This window comes from Anolis sagrei, chromosome X, assembly GCF_037176765.1.
Source record: "Anolis sagrei isolate rAnoSag1 chromosome X, rAnoSag1.mat, whole genome shotgun sequence".
Taxonomy (NCBI): domain Eukaryota; kingdom Metazoa; phylum Chordata; class Lepidosauria; order Squamata; family Dactyloidae; genus Anolis; species Anolis sagrei.
Window position 1 is genome coordinate 83,183,276 of NC_090034.1, and position 20,620 is coordinate 83,203,895.

Genomic DNA, 20,620 nt, shown 5'->3' on the forward strand with positions numbered 1-20,620 from the left:
GATTCAGAAACTGGATTATATGGCAGTGTAGACTCCTATATTACAATTCAAAGCATATAATCTGGATTCAGAAACTAGATTACACAGTAGTGTAGACTCATATAATCCAGTTCAATGCAGGTAATCTGGATTCAGAAACTGGATTATATGGCATTGTAGACTCATATAATCCAATTCAAACCAGATAATCTGGATTCAGAAACTGGATTATATGGCTGTGTAGACCCGTATAATCCAATTCAAAGCAGATAATATGGATTCAGAAACTAGATTACACAGTAGTGTAGACTCATATAATCCAATTCAAAGCAGGTAATCTGGATTCAGAAACTGGATCATATGGCAGTGTAGACTGATATAATCCAATTCAAACCAGATAATCTGGATTCAGAAACTGGATTATATGGCTGTGTAGACCCGTATAATCCAATTCAAAGCAGATAATATGGATTCAGAAACTAGATTACACAGTAGTGTAGACTCATATAATCCAATTCAAAGCAGGTAATCTGGATTCAGAAACTGGATCATATGGCAGTGTAGACTGATATAATCCAATTCAAACCAGATAATCTGGATTCAGAAACTGGATTATATGGCAGAGCAGACTAATATAATACAATTTAAAGCAGATAATCTGTATTCAGAAACCAGATTACACAGTAGTGTTGACTCATATAATCCAGTTCAAAGCAGGTAATCTGAATTCAGAAACTGGATTACATGGCTGTGTAGACTCATATAATCCAGTTCAAAACAGATAATATGCATTATACAGCAGCGTAGAAGCATATACTCCAGTTCAAAGCTAATAATCTGGATTAATAAACCGCATTATATGGCAGGGTAGACTCATATACTCCAGTTCAAATCAGATAATCTGTATTATACAGCCATGTAGAAGCATATAATCCAGTATAAAGACGATAATCAAGATTCATAGGTAAAAGGTAGTCCCCTGACATTAAGTCCAGTCATGTCTGACTCTGGGGTGTGGTGCTCATCTCCATTTCTAAGCCGAAGAGCCAGCGTTGTCCGTAGACACCTCCAAGGTCATGTGGCCAGCATGACTGCATGGAGCGCCGTTACCTTCCCACTGGAGTGGTACCTATTGATCTACTCACATTTGCATGTTTTCGAACTGCTAGGTTGGCAGAAGCTAGGGCTGACAGCGGAAGCTCACGCCGCTCCCCAGAATTGAACCTGCGACCTTTTGATCAACAAGCTCAGCAGCTCAGTGCTTTAACTCACTGCGCCACCGGGGGCATAAGATTCATAAACCACATTATATGGCAGTGTAGACTCATATAATCCAGTTCAAATCAGATAATCTGGATCCAGAAACTGGGTTATATGCCAGTGCACATCCAACCTCAGTGGATGGCAATAGCAACCCAAGGAAAGCACCTGATAGCATCCATATCATTTGGAGTCAATCCGGAAGCCTATAAGAAGCCCACAAATGGGTCCATTCTGTGCTGTGATGGTTCTACTCTGGTAGGGACTCCAAACAGTGGATAGGACACGCTGGTTTGGTCAGAATCACCTTGAACTTTCTCCTATTTCAACACAAAGAATGGGCCACAACTTTTTTCGTCCCCAGAACAGAATTGTGACATTTTGTTGGCAAATGCAGTCCTGGCAACACTTCTTGCAGTTGGGAGACTTCCCCGCATCACTTCCTGCAGAGGAGGCCTTTTTTCCATTACGTTCCTTGGGGTCAGTGATGTCACTCCCTTTATGTGCAAAGCAGGGAGTCCCCACAATGACGCAAGACGGCTTCCATCAGCAAAAGTGCCTCCGAAACATTTCAAACACATGAAAAGGGGATGTGACTTTGGGTTGCTTTAAAAAAAAATGCATGCTGTGGGCACCTATTTCCCGATACGGAAGGAACATGATTGTGCTGGAAAGACCAGAAAGAACAGAAATTCGACACACTCCAACTATTCTTAGCTTTAGACACACTCATGCAGCTATCTTTATCCTGGTTTAACCCAACCAAACATCTGTTTCCTAGGGTTGCATCTACATTGTAGGATTAAGGCAGTTTGACCCCACTTGACCTGCCTTGTCTCAATGCAGTGGGCTCCTGGGAGTTGAAGTTTGGTTAGACACCAGCATTATTTGGCAAAGGGGTTCGAGACCTTGGAAAACTACAACTCCGAGGATTGCACAACATTGAGCCATGGCAGTTTAAGTGGTGTCAAACTGCATTAATTCCACAGTGTAGATGCACCCATAGACCACAAAAGAGTACTGCTGAGTTTGGTTGGGGAATAATGAGCAACAGACAGGTGATTCCTGTTGATTTAACGCATCTACTCTATTTGGGACTAACAACTGGAATTCAGATCTTACTCTACTTGTGTACAATATAGATCTCCCATATCCATGCTGGATATATCCCGTATCCATATGCATATCCAGGGTTTGAGTCCTCTGAATCATATCCATGTTGGCTATGGGGGAGATGATAGATAGATAGATAGATAGATAGATAGATAGATAGATAGATAGATAGATAGATAGATAGATAGATAGATCAATAGATAGATAGATAGATCGATAGATAGACAGACAGACAGACAGACAGACAGACAGACAGACTGACTGACAGACTGTATATAGATATTCCCCATATCCAACATATAGATATAAATAGATAGATGACAGATAGATAGATAGATAGATAGATAGATAGATAGACAGACAGACAGACAGAAAGAAAGACTGACTATATATATATATATATATATATATATCTCCAACATATAGATATAAATAGCTAGATGATAGACAGACAGAAAGACTGACTGACTGACTGAATATATATATATTTATATATATATCCCATATCCAACAGATAGATAGATAGATAGATAGATAGATAGATAGATAGATAGACACACTGATATATATGTTGGATATATCCCCCATAGCCAACATATAGATATAAATAGCTAGATGATAGTTAGATAGATAGATAGATAGATAGATAGATAGATAGATAGATAGATAGACAGATAGACAGACCAATACACACACACACACATATATATCCCCCATATCCAACATATAGATATAAATAGGTAGATGATAGAGAGACAGACTGATTGATATCCCCCATATCCAACATATAGATAGACTGCTCTCTCTCTCTCTCTCTCTCTCTCTCTCTCTCTCTCTCTCTCTCTATATATATATATATATATATATATATATATCCCTCATATCCAACATATAAATAGGTAGATAGATATATGCCACCAAAGTGTATATAATGTGTATATCTATATACACATTATATCTATCTATCCTATATGTTGGATATGGGGGGATATCTATATACAGTCAAATTCTGTCTGTCTGTCTATGTATCATCTGACAGAATTTGACTGAATATAGATATCCCCCCATATCCAACATATAGGATAGATAGATATAATGTGTATATAGATATACACATTATATACACTTTGGTGGCACAGTGGGTTAAAGCGCTGAGCTGCTGAACTTGCTGACTGCATGATAGCAGATTTGAATCTGGGGGGCGGCGTGAGCTCCCACTGTTAGCCCCAGCTTCTGCCAGCCTAGCAGTTCGATAACATGCAAATGTGAGTAGATCAATAGGTACCACTCCAGCGGGAAAGTAACGGCGCTCCATGCAGTCATGCTGGCCACATGACCTTGGAGGTGTCTATGGACAACACTGGCTCTTTGGCTTAGAAATGGAGATGAGCACCAACCCCCAGAGTCGGACTTGACTGAACTTAATGTCAGGGGAAAACCTTTACCTTTTTACCATATCCAACATATACAGTATATGTATATATATAGAGAGATATATAGACTATAGATAGCTACATATAATCCCCCATATCCAACATATATAGATGGGTGGATGGATGAATAGATATACTGTAGATATAAACAGATATCCCCCATATCTCACATATAGATATAGGTGGATACATAATATATATAGATATATAGATATATATATATATAGATATCCCTCATATCCAACATATAAATAGATAGACTGCATATAGATATATAGATATCCCCCATATTGAACATATAGATATCAATCGATAGATTCATATATGGCAATGCAGATTCATATAATCCAGTTCAAAGCAGATAATCTGGATTCAGAAACTGGTCTATATAACAGTGCAGATCCATCCTAGCGGCTTTGAACTGATTTATATGGCAGTGTTGGACTCATCTAACCCAGTTCAGAGCAGGTAATCTGGATTCAGAAAGTGGATACCATTAAAAATCTTAGAAATCAAAAATGTGAAACAGATTTAAAATTACATTTACATGAGGCCAATTAACTACAGTCTCTCTAATTCCTCCTCCTCCTCCTCTTCTTCTTCTCTCCATAATAGCTATTATTATTATTAATATTAATACCCCACTTTCCCTCTCTAAGAAAGAGACTTGAGCATCTTACAGTAAAATCAATACAATTTGAAACCTAAAATCATACAAACATTAAACTAGAATCAAATATTAACAGCATTAAAAATGAACAGTTTAAAGTTTAAACCCTAGCTATCTGGGCTAAAACTATTGCTATCAGGTATATAGCCCACGGTGGTGCAGCAGGTTAAACCACTGAGCTGCTGAAAGGTCGGCAGTTCAAATCTGAGGAGTGGGGTGAGCTCCCACTGTTAGCCCCAGCTTTTGTCAGCCTAGCAGTTCGAAAACATGTAAATGTGAGTAGATAAATAGGTACTACTTCTGCGGGAAGGTAACGGCTCTCCATACAGTCATGTTGACCACATGGCCTTGGAGGCGTCTATGGACAACGTCGGCTCTTCGGCTTAAAAATGGAGGCGAGCACAAACCCCCAGAGTCAGACACAACTAGACTTAATGTCAAGGGGAAACCTTTACCTTTATGTAGTTATTGGCAATAGCTTTCAGTGTTTTACAACAAGAGATTCCTATGTAGTTGATTTTCACGTTGATTCCACATTTCTTTTTTTAATGTTATATTTCTTGTACAGTGTTTAGTATATTGGGGTATTATTCACAAAATATCAAGGTAAAATTTGCTCAAAAACTAAGGAAATTGGGAGAATATTTGAATCAACAAAGCATGTATATTTTGAATGGAACAAATCCAGGATAAAGTTTGGGTTCCATGGAAAATTAACGTCGATGTACAAAATAGTTTGGGAACCACTTGCTTTAAAGGCACCCAATCCCGTATATTATTGGAAGCTAAGCCGGGTTAACCTAGTTTGTATTTGGATGGGAGACCATCCATGAACATCAGGTGCTGGAGGCAACGTTTTGAAGGAAGGGATGGGCAAAAGCACCTCTGAGCTTCCCTTGCCAAAGAAAACCCTTTGAAACCCATGTCAATAATAGGCAACTTGAAGAAACGTAGACACACAAGCTCAGGTCCATTTGATCACAAATGCTGCATGCTGTTGCTTCCAAAGAGTGCAGAAAGGGGCCTTTTTTGGACCCAGTATGCCCCAAACAGTTCTGCTGGGAATGGCAGTCCAAAAAGAAGAGTCTAGAACAGTGGTTCTCAACCTTCCTAATGCTACGACCCCTTAATACGCTTCCTCATGTTATGGTGACCCCCAACCATAAAATTAGTTTCGTTGCTACTTCACAACTCATTTTGCTGCTGTTATGAATAGTAACAGTTTGGGGGAGGATATTGATTTTGTCCTGTGGGGGATGTAGTTGCTGGGATTTATAGCTCACCTACAATCAAAGAGCATTCTGAACTCCACCAACGATGGAACTGAATCAAACTTGGCACACAGAATTCCCATGACCAACGGAAAGTACTGGAAGGTTTTGGTGGGCACTGACCTTGAGTTTTGGGAGTTGTAGTTTACCTACATCCAGAGAGAACTGTAGACTCAAACAATGATGGATCTGGACCAAACTTGGCACGAATTCTCAGTCTGCCCAAATGTAAACACTAGTAGAGTTTGGGGGAAATAGACCTTGACATTTGAGAGTTGTAGTTGCTACGATTTATAGTTCACCTACAATCAAAGAGCATTCTGAACTCCACCAACGATGGAACTGAATCAAACTTGGCACACAGAATTCCCATGACCAACAGAAAGTACTGGAAGGGTTTGGTGGGCACTGACCTTGAGTTTTGGGAGTTGTAGTTTACCTATATCCAGAGAGAACTGGAGACCCAAACAATTATGGATCTGGACCAAACTTGGCACGAATTCTCAGTATGCCCAAATGTAAACACTAGTAGAGTTTGGGGAAATAGACCTTGACATTTAGGAGTTGTAGTTGCTAGGATTTATAGTTCACCTACAATCAAAGAGCATTCGAACCCTACCAAGGATTGAATTGGGCCAAACTTCCCACACAGAACCTCCATGACCAACAGAAAATACTGTCAGTTCTTGTGGGTTTTTTCGGGCTATATGGCCATGTACTAGAGGCATTTCTCCTGACGTTTCGCCTGCATCTATGGCAAGCATCCTCAGAGGTGAGGTCTGCTGGAGCTGGGAAAAAAGAGGTTTATATATCTGTGGAATGACCAGGGTGAGACAAAGGGCTTTTGTAAGTTGGGCTGGGTGTGAATCTTTCAACTGACCACCTTGATTAGCATACAATGGGCTGACAGTGCCTGGAGCAAACTCTTTTTGAAAGGTGATTAGATGTCCCTGCCTGTTTTTCTCTCTGCTGTTTTTGCTGTTGCAATTTTAGAATTTTTTAATACTGGTAGCCAGATTTTGTTCATTTTCATGGTTTCTTCCTTTCTGTTGAAATTGTCCACATGTTTGTGGATTTCAATGGCTTTTCTGGTGGTCTTTGGTGACCCCTCTGACACCCCCTCGCGACCCCTCCAGGCGTCCCGACCCCCAGGTTGAGAAACACTGATTGCCGATGAATCCCTTGCTTGTATTTCGGAGGAAGGAAGTGGGAAAACCATCCTGAAAAATACTCTATGCAATGCCTATGATCGCCATAGGTAGACATAGGTGACTCCGGTGTGCCTTCATTCCCTTTGAGCCCAAACGCTGCAAGATAGAATTGCCATTGGGTTGGGAAAGCTGCCTTTTAGATCTGAATCCCCAACCATTGAGAAGCATCTGCAGGTCACAGGCCGGACTTTGCCCAGACTTGATGGAAAGCATTTCCTGCAATCTCTCCTAGCAGAGTGCTTTGCTTTCTGGCTTTGGCATGCATGCTTCCCAACCCGAAGCCCATCGAGTGTGGCTCCGGCAGATAAGCCCCCTCCCCGCTTCCTCTTCCTCTTTCCCAGGCCTTCCTGCCGACCTCAGGATCCTTGCAAGCTGCTTCCCTGACCTCAAGTGACCCTGCTTCCTTCCCCTCCCCATTTCCTGCCTCCGAGGCTCCTGTGCCAAGGCATCCCAGCTCTGGTTTATTATATCCCTGCTTCCTTTGCCTTTTCTCTAATCCTGACAACCCTAATGCCCACTCTCACTCTAGTTTCAACCCTTCGTCTCCCTCCTTTCCCTCTCCAAAAAGACTGAGTCCAAAAGGATGGGCTCCATTCGCAGCTTAAGCAGGATGTATTACAGCAACAGTAAAAAAGATGGGGAATCCACCCTGATTCATATCCCCTGTGCTGTATTGAATCGCAGAGCTTCAAGACCTTACTTTTGAGGGCACTACAACATCCAGAATCCTAAGCCAGCAGTGTTGGGATCCCGAGGATATCCCTTTAGCTAGATTCTGGATGTTGGAGTTTTCATCCTCCCCGCCCCAACTTTGGACCTAAATATTCCCAAGGCACCAAGTCTTTGTTAGGGAAAGACTACCCGAAAATACAGCAGAGCATCCAAAAACAAAAACAGGATACAAAAGCTGAGCATCAGCTAATAAGCATTAGAATGTGAAGTGCTGTGGGATGTTGCTTCATAGAATTTAGAGCTTAGGAGGCAAACATGCAGAGTCCAGTCTTTTAAAAAATCACAAAAGGTTTATCATAATTAGAATTTTATTAATTTTTATATAGATTACAACGAAAGAGTGAGAACAATAAAGTATAGGAAAGTGAGGAAATAAAGAAAAAGAAAAAAGAGAAAAAAGAAGAAACAAAAAAGTATACTAAAATCCCAAATAACCCCTATAAAAAAATTCTACAAAAAAGGTTTATCTATATAAATAAAAATGTAATGTTCGTTTGTGGGATTAACATAACTCAAAAACCACTGGACGAATTGACACCAAATTTGGACACAATGCACATATCAGGCCAACGAGTGACCATCACTCATAAAACACTGGAAAACACAGCGGAAGAGACTTTAAAAGCCAAAAAATAAAAAAATATATTACAATGCATGTGCAAAACCACATATATACACATATGCACAAATATATACGCACATATACACACAAAAACACATATACACAGCAACGCGTGGCAGGGGACAGCTAGTTTACAATAATAATAAATAACTACATTTCTTAATAGATAAAGAACTGGGTTTGAGCTACTCTAACACCCATCTCTTCTGAGGGGAAAACATCAATCACTATATCTCTCTGACACACATGCAGAGAGAGATCTCAAAGCACACAGCACATACTTCCATATTAAAAGTGTAAGAAGTTGTCATGGGGACGAAATTTGTCCCATCCGTTTGATTCGTGTTTCCGTTTTGTTCCATCCATTTGGATGGCACGAAACGGAAAGGCCCCTCTTGGAATGAAAATAGACTCGAAACAAAAGGCAGGTGGGAGCGGGTACCGACTCCAAGACTGCTTTTTGGATCTATTGCTTGCACGTAGACCCAAAGCGCCAAGGCCTTGCTTTGCTCTCAGCTCCAGGCTTCGCCAGGCCCGGGTGCGTAGGTCCAAAGCTTGCACCCATAGGCCCAGGCACTTATGGCCTACGGGTGAAATGTCCTCCCCGCCCAATAATGGGTCAAAAGAAAACAGATCCTTTGGTCCCAAAAACAACAAAAAATCCCAATATCTCACCTCCCGTTTTCGGAAGGCTCAGACGAAACGAATCAGGGGCCCCACCGAAAGTCGGGACATGAAACAGATGAAGGTAAGCCTCGAATGCACATGACTAGTAAGAAGATAGACGTCAGATTTAAAAACGCTTGCAGTAGAACTGTCATACAGGAGATATGGAGAAGACTAAACTGTTCCTCATTGAGGCCTGCAGACTTGAGCAGTGTGGGGTTGAATTCCAACAGTCTTGGACTGGTGAACTGGTTGGGACATGGATGGGAGACCATCAGTGAATAGCAGGGTTATTTCAAATGATAAATCCTGGCTGTCATTGTCTCCAACTTAAATATTAGGAAGAACTTCTTGATTGGAAGAGGTATTCAATAGCGGAATCCGGTAGAGTTTCACTCTCTGGAGGCTTTAAGCAGAGGCTGGATGGCCGTCTGTCGAGAGGGATCGGATTGTGTTTTCCTGCAGGACAGAAACAAGTTGGACTGGATGAACCTTGGGATCGCTTCCAATCCTATGATTCTATTAGTAATAATAATAATCATCATGAATTTTGTCGAAGGCTTTCATGGCCGGGATCACTGGGTTGTTGTAGGTTTTTTCGGGCTATATGACCATGTTCTAGAGCAGCGTTTCTCAACCTGGGGGTCGGGACCCCTGTGGGGGTCGCGAGGGGGTGTCAGAGGGGTAGCCAAAGACACAGTATTTTCTGTTGTGCATGGGAGCTCTGTGTGGAAAGATTGGCCCAATTCTATCGCTGGTGGGGCTCAGAATGCTCTTTGATTGTAGGTTAACTATAAATTCCAACAACTACAACTGCCAAATGTCAAGGTCTATTTCCCCCAAACTCCACCAGTGTTCACATGTGGGCATATTGAGTATTTGTGCCAAGTTTGGTTCAGAGTCATCATTGTTTGAGTCCACAGTACTCTCTGGATGTAGGTGAACTACGACTCCAAAACTCAAGGTCAGTGCCCACCAAACCCTTCCAGTATTTTCTGATGGTCATGGGGGTTCTGTGTGCCAAGTTTGGTTCAATTCCATTGTTGGTGGAGTTTGGAATGCTCTTTGAATAACGGCGAACTATAAATTCCAGCAACTACAACTCCCAAATGACAAAATCAACCCCACCAGTATTGAAATTTTGGTGTATCGGATACTTATGCCAAATTTGGTCCAGTGAATGAAAATACATCCTGCATTTCAAATATTTACATGACGATTCATAACAGTAGCAATATTTCAGTTATGAAGTAGCAACAAAAATAATGTTCTGGTTGGGGGTCACCACAACATGAGGAACTATATGAAGGGGTCGTGGCATGAAGAAGGTTGAGAACCACTGTTCTAGAGGCATTCTCTCCTGACGTTTCGCCTTCATCTATGGCAAGCATCCTCAGAGGTTGTGAGACTGAGGATGCTTGCCATAGATGCAGCCAAAACGTCAAGAGAGAATGCATCTAGAACATGGCCATATAGCCTGAAGAAACCTACAACAACCCAATCATGAATTTATTACCTCTTCCTGCGACATCGAATCTCCTCATAGTTTTTAGTCCCAGACCTCCCAGAAATGTCTCTTTGGGTGTTTCTGCTTCTCCCAGATCCAACCCCAGTTGTGACCCTAACATTCCTGATTCAGGTTCTGTAGGATTTTTTTTCCTCCCCGGCCCTGCCGTTTGGAAGTATGCCAAGCTGCTTTCATTGTGTCTTTTCCGCCTTTGTGGCGCAGCCGGGTTCACGACTCCAGGCAGGCCATGACTCATGCTCCGAAACCTGCCAGGGCAAAGTGCAGCCCGTGCCGACAGGCCCAAACCTCAGGAAGGAGACTCACGGGCCGACAATGTGTGGCGCAACCGGAGCAGAGGGTGAGCGCACTCTTGAGTCACCTGCGCTTTCCTCTCGGCCTTGAGCATCTCGGCAACGTCAGCTTCCTCTTCCTCTGCTTTCCGGTGCCCGCTTCCCCACCCGTTTCCAGCCTTGGGTTCAACGTCATGAATGAAAGGAACCTTTCCCCCAAAAGGCTAGATGCCTACAGTTTTGCTATATTGCATCCCACAACTTGCGTAATTTCTGGAGTCTAGACCAGAGCTTTCCAAATGTTGCAGATTGGTGCCACACTTTTTAGATATGCATAATTTCACAACACAGTCAATCTGTTTCACTAGCAAACCAGGGTTAAACCAACTCCTTATTTATTTATTTATCTTATCAGAAGTGAACCAAGGATACAGTTGTAATGTATTTAAAAAGCACAAAGTTTAAAAACTTGGCATTATGCTATATGTCCTTGGACCACTAACTGGCCACTTGGAGTTCCTCTGGTGTTGCTGTAAGAAGGTGACCTCCATTGTGCATGGGGCAGGGCTCAGACAGCATTGTAATAGGCCATCTGTGGTTTGCTCGTCTCCACACTCACATGTCATGGACTACACTCTGTGGCCCCATTTCTTAAGGTTGGCTCTGCACCTTGTGGTACCGGAGTACAGTCTGTTCAGTGCCTTCCAAGTCACCCAATATTCTGTGTGCCCAGAAGGGAGTCTCTCATTTGGTACCAGGTATGGATTGAGGTTCCGGGTTTTAGCCTGCCACTTTTGAACTCTCGCTTGCTGAGGTGTTCCTGCAACTATCTCTGTAGATCAGTGTTTCTCAACCTTCCTATTGCTGCGACCCCTTAATACAGTTTCTCATGTTGTCGTGACCCCCAACAATAAAATTACTATCATTGCTATTTCATAACTGTAATTTTGCTACTGTTATTAATCATAATGTATATATCTGATATGCAGGATGTATTTTAATTCACTGGACCAAATTTGTCACAAATACCTGATACGCCAAAAATTGAGTACTGGTGGGGTTGGGGGGAATTGATTTTGTCATTTGAGAGTTGTACTTGCTGGGATTTATAGTTCACCTACAATCAAAGAGCATTGGAACTCCATCAATGATGGAATTGAACCAAACTTGGCACACAGAACTCCCATGACCAAGAGAAAATACTGGAAGGGTTTGGTGGGCATTGATCTTGAGTTTTGGAGTTGTAGTTCACCTACATCCAGAAAGCACTGTGGACTCAAACAATGATGGATCTGGACAAAACTTGGCACAAATACACAATATGCCCAAATGTGAACACTGGTGGAGTTTGAGGAAAATAGTACTTGACATTTGTGAGTTGTAGTTGCTGGGTTTTATAGTTCACCTACAATCAAAGAGCATTCTGAAACTCCGATAGAATTGGGCCAAACCTCCCATACAGAACCCCCAGGACCAACAAAAAATACTGTGTTTTCTGATGGTCTTTGGCGACCCCTCTGGCACCCCCTCGCAAACCCCCCCCCCGGGTCCCGACCCCCAGGTTGAGGAATGCTGCTGTAGATCTTAGAAAACTATTTACTGATTTAAGCCATTTGTGTGCTGGCTGATATCCGAACAGAGGATGGTCTAGAGATGTTACTGCCTTGGTCCTTTCATTATTGACTGCTACTTCCCGGCAGATGTTAGGTGGTGCAATACCGGCTGAACAGTATAATTTTTCCAATGGTGTAGAGTGTAGACATCCTGTGATACTGCAGCATGTCTTATTAAGAGCCACATCCACTGTTTTAGCATGGTGAGATGTGTTCCACACTGGGCAGGATGTTTACACCGCTGGAGAAATTATACCGTTTAGCTGGTATTTCACCATTATTTATTTATTTATTTAGAGGATTTCTATACCGGCCTTCTCAACCTCAACGAGGGACTCAGGTCGGTTCTGACATCTACCAGGAAGTAGCAGCCAATAATGAAAGGACCAAGGCATTGACATCTCCGGACCATCCTCTGTTCAGATATCAGCCAGCACGCCAACGCCTTAAATCAAGAAACAGCATTCTAAGATCTACAGAGATACTTGCTGAAACACCTCAGCAAGCGAAAGTCCAAAACTGGCAGGCTAAAACCCAGAACCTCAATCCATGGCTGATACCGAATGGGCACACAGAAATCTGGGTGACTTGGAAGATGCAGAGCCAACCTTAAGAAATGGGGCCACAAAGTGGAGTCCACGACATGTGAGTGTGGGAAGAGCAAGCCACAGACCAGCTACTACAATGCAACTTGAGCCCTGCCACATGCACAATGGAGGACCTTCTCACAGCCACGCCAGGGGCACTCTAGGACCTCATCACACTAGAGAGAAAAATCCACTTAAAATCCTGTTTCTATCGTCTGCAGAATTCTGGGGATTGTAGTTTAGGGTGGAGCCTTTAACAGCCTCACTAAACTACAAAGTCCAGAATTCTGCAGAAGGCAGAAAGTAAGTGGATTTTTTTTCTCTCTAGTGTGGTGCTAGTAGCCAGCTTCTGGTCAAAAGACATTTAGTAGAATGCCAACTTTTTAACTTTGGTTGTGTTTCCATGTTGGTGACACACTTTTTAGATATGATAATTTCGCAACACAGTCATTCTGTTTTGCTAGCAAACCAGGGTTAAATCGACCCCTTATAACAGATGCGGATGGAGCCCCCGGTGGCGCAGTGGGTTAAACCCCTGTGCGGGCAGGACTGAAGACCGACAGGTCACAGGTTCGAATCTGGGGAGAGGCGGATGAGCTCCCTCTATCAGCTCCAGCTCCTCATGTGGGGACATGAGAGAAGCCTCCCAAAAGGATGATAAAAACATCAAATCATCCATGCGTCCCCTGGGCAACATCCTTGCAGACGGCCAATTCTCTCACACCAGGAGCGACTTGCAGTCACTCCTGACACGACCAATAAAAAAAACCAGATGCAAATACATACATAAATTGTAATAATAATGAAATGTATTGAAACACAACTTAGCTAATATAAATCTTTCAGAGATATATACCACTGAACTTGCTGACTAAAAGGTTGGCAGTTCGAATCTGTGGAGCTGAGTGAGTTCCTGCTGTTAGGTCCAGCTTCCGCCAACCTAGCAGTTCAAAAACATTAAAATGTGAGTAGATCAATAGGTGCCGCTTCTCCAGGAAGGTAACAGCGCTCCATGCAGTCATGTTGGCCACATGACCGAAGAGATGTCTACAGACAAGGTCAGCTCTTCGGCTTAGAAATGGAGATGAGCACCATCCCTCACAGTCAGACATGACTAGACTTAATGTCAGGGGAATCCTTTACCCTATCTATCTATCCACATATATATGTGTGTGTGTTTGTTTGTTTATTTCACATAGGTTTCTCGTGACATTCACGTGATATTCTGCAGCCAACACACTAACATGTCATGACACACAGTTTGGAAAGTTCTAGCCTAGACCATTCTTTTCCTGGCCAAAAGAGAAAAGGTTGCATTGAGGCCCACCCACACTCTACACAATCACAGCTCTACAATTCTGTTCTAATCCCCATGTTTGCATACTATGGATACAGCCGGAGTCCCAGTGCACAACACAAATGCACATCGGGAAAGCACGGTGCCCAATGTGCCCTTTTTGCAATTCACCAACAAGGCTGCATTGCATTCTGCAATGGGCTAAGTTTCCAAACTTTACATGGATGCACTACTAAACTGTGGATAATAGTGATCCTTATTGAAATGAATAACTGTGGAGTTGCACTGGAAGACGTACAAAATGCTTATAAGAACATAAGGAGGTACATGAAACCACAGATCCCATATCCCATGGATATGAGGTTGTATTGCAGCCCATGACGTTGATATAGCATTCTCGGTTGATAATGCTTTTTTTCGTGTCAAGAGCGACTTGAAAAATTGCAAGTTGCTTCTGATGTGAGAGAATCTGCAAGAACGTTGCCCAGGGTATGCCCGGATGTTTTGGTGTTTTACCATCCATGTGGGAGGCTTCTCTCGTGTCTCCGCATGGGGAGCTGGAGTTGACAGAGGAAGCTCATCTGCGCTCTCCCTGGATTCGAACCTCTGACTTGTTGGTCTTCAGTCCTGCCAGCACAAGGGTTTAACCCATTACACTGCTGGGGGCCTATAGTTGATAAAGCTGAGAGAAGGCTTTAGCAAAAGAGGAATGCCACATAATAGGGAAGTCACGGTCCTGAACATGGAGATCTGAGCTTCAATAACAAATGTGGTTCTCCATTGCCATCAAAAGATACATTTATTCCTCCGTAATTTGGGAGTTGTAGTTCACTTACATCAAGAGAGCACTGTGAACCCAAACGACGATGGATCTGGACCACATTTGGCATGTCTTCCAAACATGGCCAACTTTGAATATTCTCTGTTGCCATCGAAAGATATATTTATTTCTCCACAATTTGGGAGCTGTAGTTCACCTACATCGAGAGAGCACTGTGAACCCAAACGACGATGGATCTGGACCACATTTGGCATGTATTCCAGACATGGCCAACTTTGAATATTTTCTGTTGCCATCGAAAGATATATTTATTCCTCCACAATTTGGGAGCTGTAGTTCACCTACGTCGAGAGAACACTGTGAACCTAAACGACGATGGATCTGGACCACATTTGGCATGTATTCCAAACATGGCCAACTTTGAATATTTTGTGTTGCCAAGTTGCTCCAAGTTGCTCAGAAATGCACCTAATGTTGTTTGTGCACCAGATTGCACACTTGCAAATGCAAAAGTAGGCATGCCTGAATGGAGACGAAATTGCGCTTCTGCGCATACACAACACTGCATGTCTGCCCGCAGCTTTCCATTCGGATTCCTCCTTGGGCTTCTCTGTATTCCTAGGGCACAACTTCACACATTTCCAGACCAATACTGATGCATTAAGAAAAATCCCATGAAGGTAGCAATGTGCGCACACTGAAACACACACGTATCTGCCCCTGCGCATGGGAGGCCTATAGTGGTCTGGAGCAGGGGCCCCTCCCGCCGGTGGTGCTCTGCAGGGCCGCATTTCCACAGGACAAAGGAAATGTCTCAGCCTGTTCCAAGCCCCGACAGCTGCCAAGGGGCCTCGCTCAATTCCCCATTCATCACAGCCGCCTAGACAGAAGATGCTGCTTAAAGGCACAGCGGGCCCTTTCTCTCCCTCACCATCTTCCCATTGCCTGCAAGGTGCATCCTCGCACTCGGCTCTCTCCATATTCCATATCAAAACTCTGGCACACCACGCGATGTATGTCATACTTGACATGGACAGATTCATGCCACATCTATAGCGATATCTATCAATGATCTGGACGAAACTTGGCATGCAGATCCCCCATGACCAACAGAAAATGCTGGAGGGGTTGTGGGGAGATGGAGGGGAGGAATGGACCTTGGATTTTGTGAGTTATAGTTCACCAACATCCACAGAGCACTGTGTACCCAACCAACAATGGATCTGGAGCACTCTTGGCACGCATACCCACCATGGTCAACTTTGTATACTGGCAAGATTTGGAGGGGATTGACCTTGAATCTTGAGATTTATTTATTTACTAGCCGTCCCCCGCCACACGTTACTGTGGCCCAGTCTGGTGATCTAGAAAATAAAGTAATGAGAAAGCGTTGGTTTCTAATATATGTAATTTCTTTATGCTTGTGGATAAACAGTATATCTTGTTGTTTCTTCGTCAGTGTTGATGTGGAGATTGTCTGGTTTGCCTACTCTGGATCATGTAACATATAATTGTCTTAATTTAGGGGTCCCTTTTAAATCTATGATACTATATCTGTATATGTGTGAACCATATACATCTATCTATATCTATGGCTTGATGGCTCTTTCTCAGGAGGGCTTTGATTACATTTTCTTGCCCTGGTGAAGGGAGTTGCACTGGATGGCCTTAAGTATTTTCTGTTGGTCATGGGGGTTCTGTGTGGGAAGTTTGTCCCAATTCTGTCGTTCGTGGGGTTCAGAATGCTCTTTGATTGGAGGTGAACTATAAATCCCAATAACTACAACTCCCAAATGTCAAGGGCTATTACCCCCAGACTCCATCTGTGTTCAAATTTGGGGATATGGGATATTCGTGCCAAGTTTGGTCCAGATCCATCATTGTTTGAGTCCACAGTGCTCTCTGGATGTAGGTGAACTACAACTCCAAAACTCAAGGTCAGTGCCCACCAAACCCTTCTAGTGTTTTCTGTTGGTCATGGGAGTCCTGTGTGCCACGTTTCGTTCAATTCCATCATCAGTGGAGTTCAGAATGCTCTTTGATTGTAGGTTAACTATAAATCCTGGCAACTACAACTCCTAAATGATAAAATCAGTTTTTTAAGTGATGGTCACTCCTTGGGTTAGTAGGTGTCTTGTGGCGAAATTTGACAGCAGTTCGTCCAGTGGTTTTTGAGCTATGTTACTCCCACAAACTAACACTACATTTTTATTTATATAGATGTAGAACATTTGTATCCTGTCCTATTCCCGACCTCCGAAGAGGGACTCAGGGCTGCTTCCAACAATATAATACACAATAAAATACACAATTACATAAAATGATAATAAATATACATTTAAAAACAGTTCGCCAAGTTTAAAAAGTGCTCCAAATCAGTCCAAAAAATGTGGTCCTTACAATATAATATAAGCCAATAAAAACTGTCTATTCTGCGAACGCTTGCTCCAGCCAAGTTTTAAGTGTCTTGCGAAAAGTTAGGAGGGAGGGACAGATCTAACCTCTTTAGGGAGGGAGTTCCACAGCCGAGGGGCCACCACGGAGAAGGCTCTGTCTCTCGTCCCCACCAAACGCAACTGCGATGATGGCGGGACTGAGAGCAGGGCCTCCCCAGATGATCTTAAAGTCCTTAATGGTTCATAGGAGAGACATGTTCGGACAGGTAAAGTGGGCCAGAGACGTTTAGGGCTTTATAGGTCAAACTTACTTACTTAGGCGATCCCTCGTTGGCCAAGTAGGATAGTCTTCCAGGATCAGTGTTTCTGGTGGGTCCGTAGGTGACTGTGGAGCCCTATTCTTGATCTGCATCTTCTCCCACAGTGAGGGCATTGGTTTCCAAGTGGAAGGCGGTCCCGGTTGGGATTGGCATGACACACCTTCCTCTTGGCACGTTTCTCTCTTCTGCCCTCCATTCGTGCCTCTTCAAATTCTGCAGCACTGCTGGTCACAGCTGACCTCCAGCTGGAGCGCTCAAAGGCCAGGGCTTCCCAGTTCTCAGTGTCTATGCCAGAGTTTATAAGGTTGGCTTTAAGGTCAAAACCAGCACTTTGAATTGTGCTCGGATTTATAGTTTATATCCCATCCAAAGAACACTGTGAACCCAATCGACAATGGATCTGGACCAAACTTGGGACATATACCAAACATGGCCAACTTTGGATACTGGCAGGGTTTGGAGGGCATTGACCCAGAATTATGGGAGTTATCATTCACCCACATCATTACACATTTTCTAATTTATTTATTTATTGTATCAGAAGCAAATTGAGAGTACAGTTGTAAAGTATTTAAAAGCACAAAGTTTAAAAACTTGGCATTATGTTACGCCAATGCCTTAAATAAGGAAATAGTTTTCTAAGGTCTACAGAGATACTCGCAGGAAGACCTCAGCAAGCAAGAGTCCAAGAGTGGCAGGTTAAAACCCGGAACCCCATTCAGTGGCTGATACCAAATGAGAGACTCCTCCTGGACACACAGAAGACTGGGCAACTTGGAAGGCACTGAACAGACTGTGCTCTGGCACCACGAGATGCAGAGCCAACCTTAAGAAATGAGGCTACAAAGTGGAGTCCATGACATGTGGGTGTGGAGAAGAACAAACCACAGACCACCTATCACAATGCAGTCTGAGCTCTGCCACATGCAAAATGGCGGACCTTCTTATAGCAACACCAGAGACACTCCAAGTGACTAGCTTCTGGTCAAAGGACATTTAATACACATTTTCTAATGGCATCATTCATAAAATCCAAAACAAAAAACATGACTTTTTCTAATCAATAGCCTTACAATTTACCTAGCTGACCTGAGCTAGTGTATCTATAAAACCCACTTGATAGGAGATCTATGCCCCAGGACCATGGACAGAAATAAACACTTGTCTTTATTGGTTGACAGTGGCCCAAATCCTGCATCACTTCAGTTCGGTCTAAATATCCAGGAGTGGAATTACGTATCATGTTGGAGACGTTTCTGGTTGCTGTTATCGTTGTATGTGTGTCTTCAAGTCCTTTCTGATGCATGGTGACCTTATCATAGGGTCTTCTTGGCAGGATTTCTTCAGGAGGGGCCTGCCGTCACCAGCATCCGAGGCTGAGAGAGTGTCACCCGCCCATGCCTGTTTGGTTTTTCAACCCTGTGGCTTTTGATGTAGCTTTGGCTAATCTTAAAGGTCTGTTTGATCACATTTGGTCGCACAGATAGGATCCAGGGAGGAACTGATCCCTTTTTTCTTTTCTTTTCTTTTCTTTTTCAGCCTTGATCCCAGAGGAACCCGCTGCTGTGTTCGTCGTAGCAAAGTGACCCATACTTCGGCTTTTTTGGGTCCATCTCCACTCCATGAAACGACGTTTCTGCGACTGCATTGTTGAATTTATTTGGTTTGGCACTATTTTGATTGCTGTGGCTCAATGCTATGGAATCCTGAGATTTTTACTTTGATGCGATACCAGTACTCTGTGGCAAAGGAGGCTGAAGTCCTTGTCAAACTACAAGTCCCATGATTCCATAGCAGTTGAGCCATGGCAGTTCAAGTGGTGTCCAACTGCATTAATTCTAGATGTACTCAATCACCCTTTCTAGTAAAACTGGAGCTCTAGCTACACTAGCATATAATGCAGTTTAACTGCATTGAACTGGATAATATGAGTCTACACTACCATGTAATCCAGTTCAATGCATTTACCAGTACATCACACTAGAGCAGTGGTTCTCAACCTGTGGGTCCCCAGATGTTTTAGCCTTCAACTCCCAGAAATCCTAATAGCTGGTAAACTGGCTGGGATTTCTGGGAGTTGTAGGCCAAAACACCTGGGGACCCAAAGGTTGGGAACCACTGCACTAGAGAATGAATCTGGTTTCTGCCTCCTGCAGAATTCTGGGGTTTGTAGTTTAGTGAGGCTGTTAAAGGCTCCTCCCTAAACTACAAACCCCAGAATTCTGCAGGAAACAGCAACCAGATTTAAATTGGATTCATTCTCTAGCGTGACTGCATTCTGGAACTGCATTATATTCCAGTGTCGATGGGGCTTGACTGGAGGAATGGCTTTGCTTCTTCTATGTCTGGGCCAGCAATTGCAAACAATATTGTTCAAAAGTAAGACGTTGCAAAAAAAAAAAATCCGAAAAAATGTTTGGATTTTTAAAAACATTGCGCCAAGGTTGCATCTACACTATAGTTTGGCACCACTTGAACTATGACGGCGCAAAGCTATGGAATCCTGGGAGTTGTATGTTGTATGTTGACTGGGGCTGCATCTCAATGTAGAGTCAATACACAGCCCAATTCTGTGAAACCCTGGGAGTTTTTGTTTTGCGAGTTTTTCAGCTTCCTGGGTTGCTGCGAGTTTTCTGAGCTGTATGGCCATGTTCCTGAAGCAATCTTTCCTGGTGTTTCTTTTTTTTTAAAAAAAAAATTTTTTTTATTGTGATTATAAATAATATTTACAGCGAAAGTGGGGGAAACCATCTCAAAGTGATAGTGAAAGTAAGGAAGAAAGAAAAAACTGAGAAGAAAGTCAGGGGAAATGAATAAATGAAAGAGAAAAATTATATATATATATATATATATATATATATATATATATATA

The 20,620-nt window shown here is 42.9% G+C and overlaps 1 protein-coding gene across 1 annotated transcript in view; it reads left to right on the top strand.

Annotated features, from left to right (window-relative positions):
* Positions 1-19,728, top strand: part of LOC132781443 (uncharacterized) — a 67,244-nt gene extending 47,516 nt beyond the window's left edge. Inside the window, exon 5 of the mRNA XM_067460747.1 lies at positions 19,288-19,728. Within this exon, the coding sequence (XP_067316848.1) occupies positions 19,288-19,293 (6 nt within the window). The 3' untranslated portion in view covers positions 19,294-19,728. The remainder of the gene's footprint in view (positions 1-19,287) is intronic.
* The last annotated feature ends 892 nt before the right edge of the window (positions 19,729-20,620 follow it).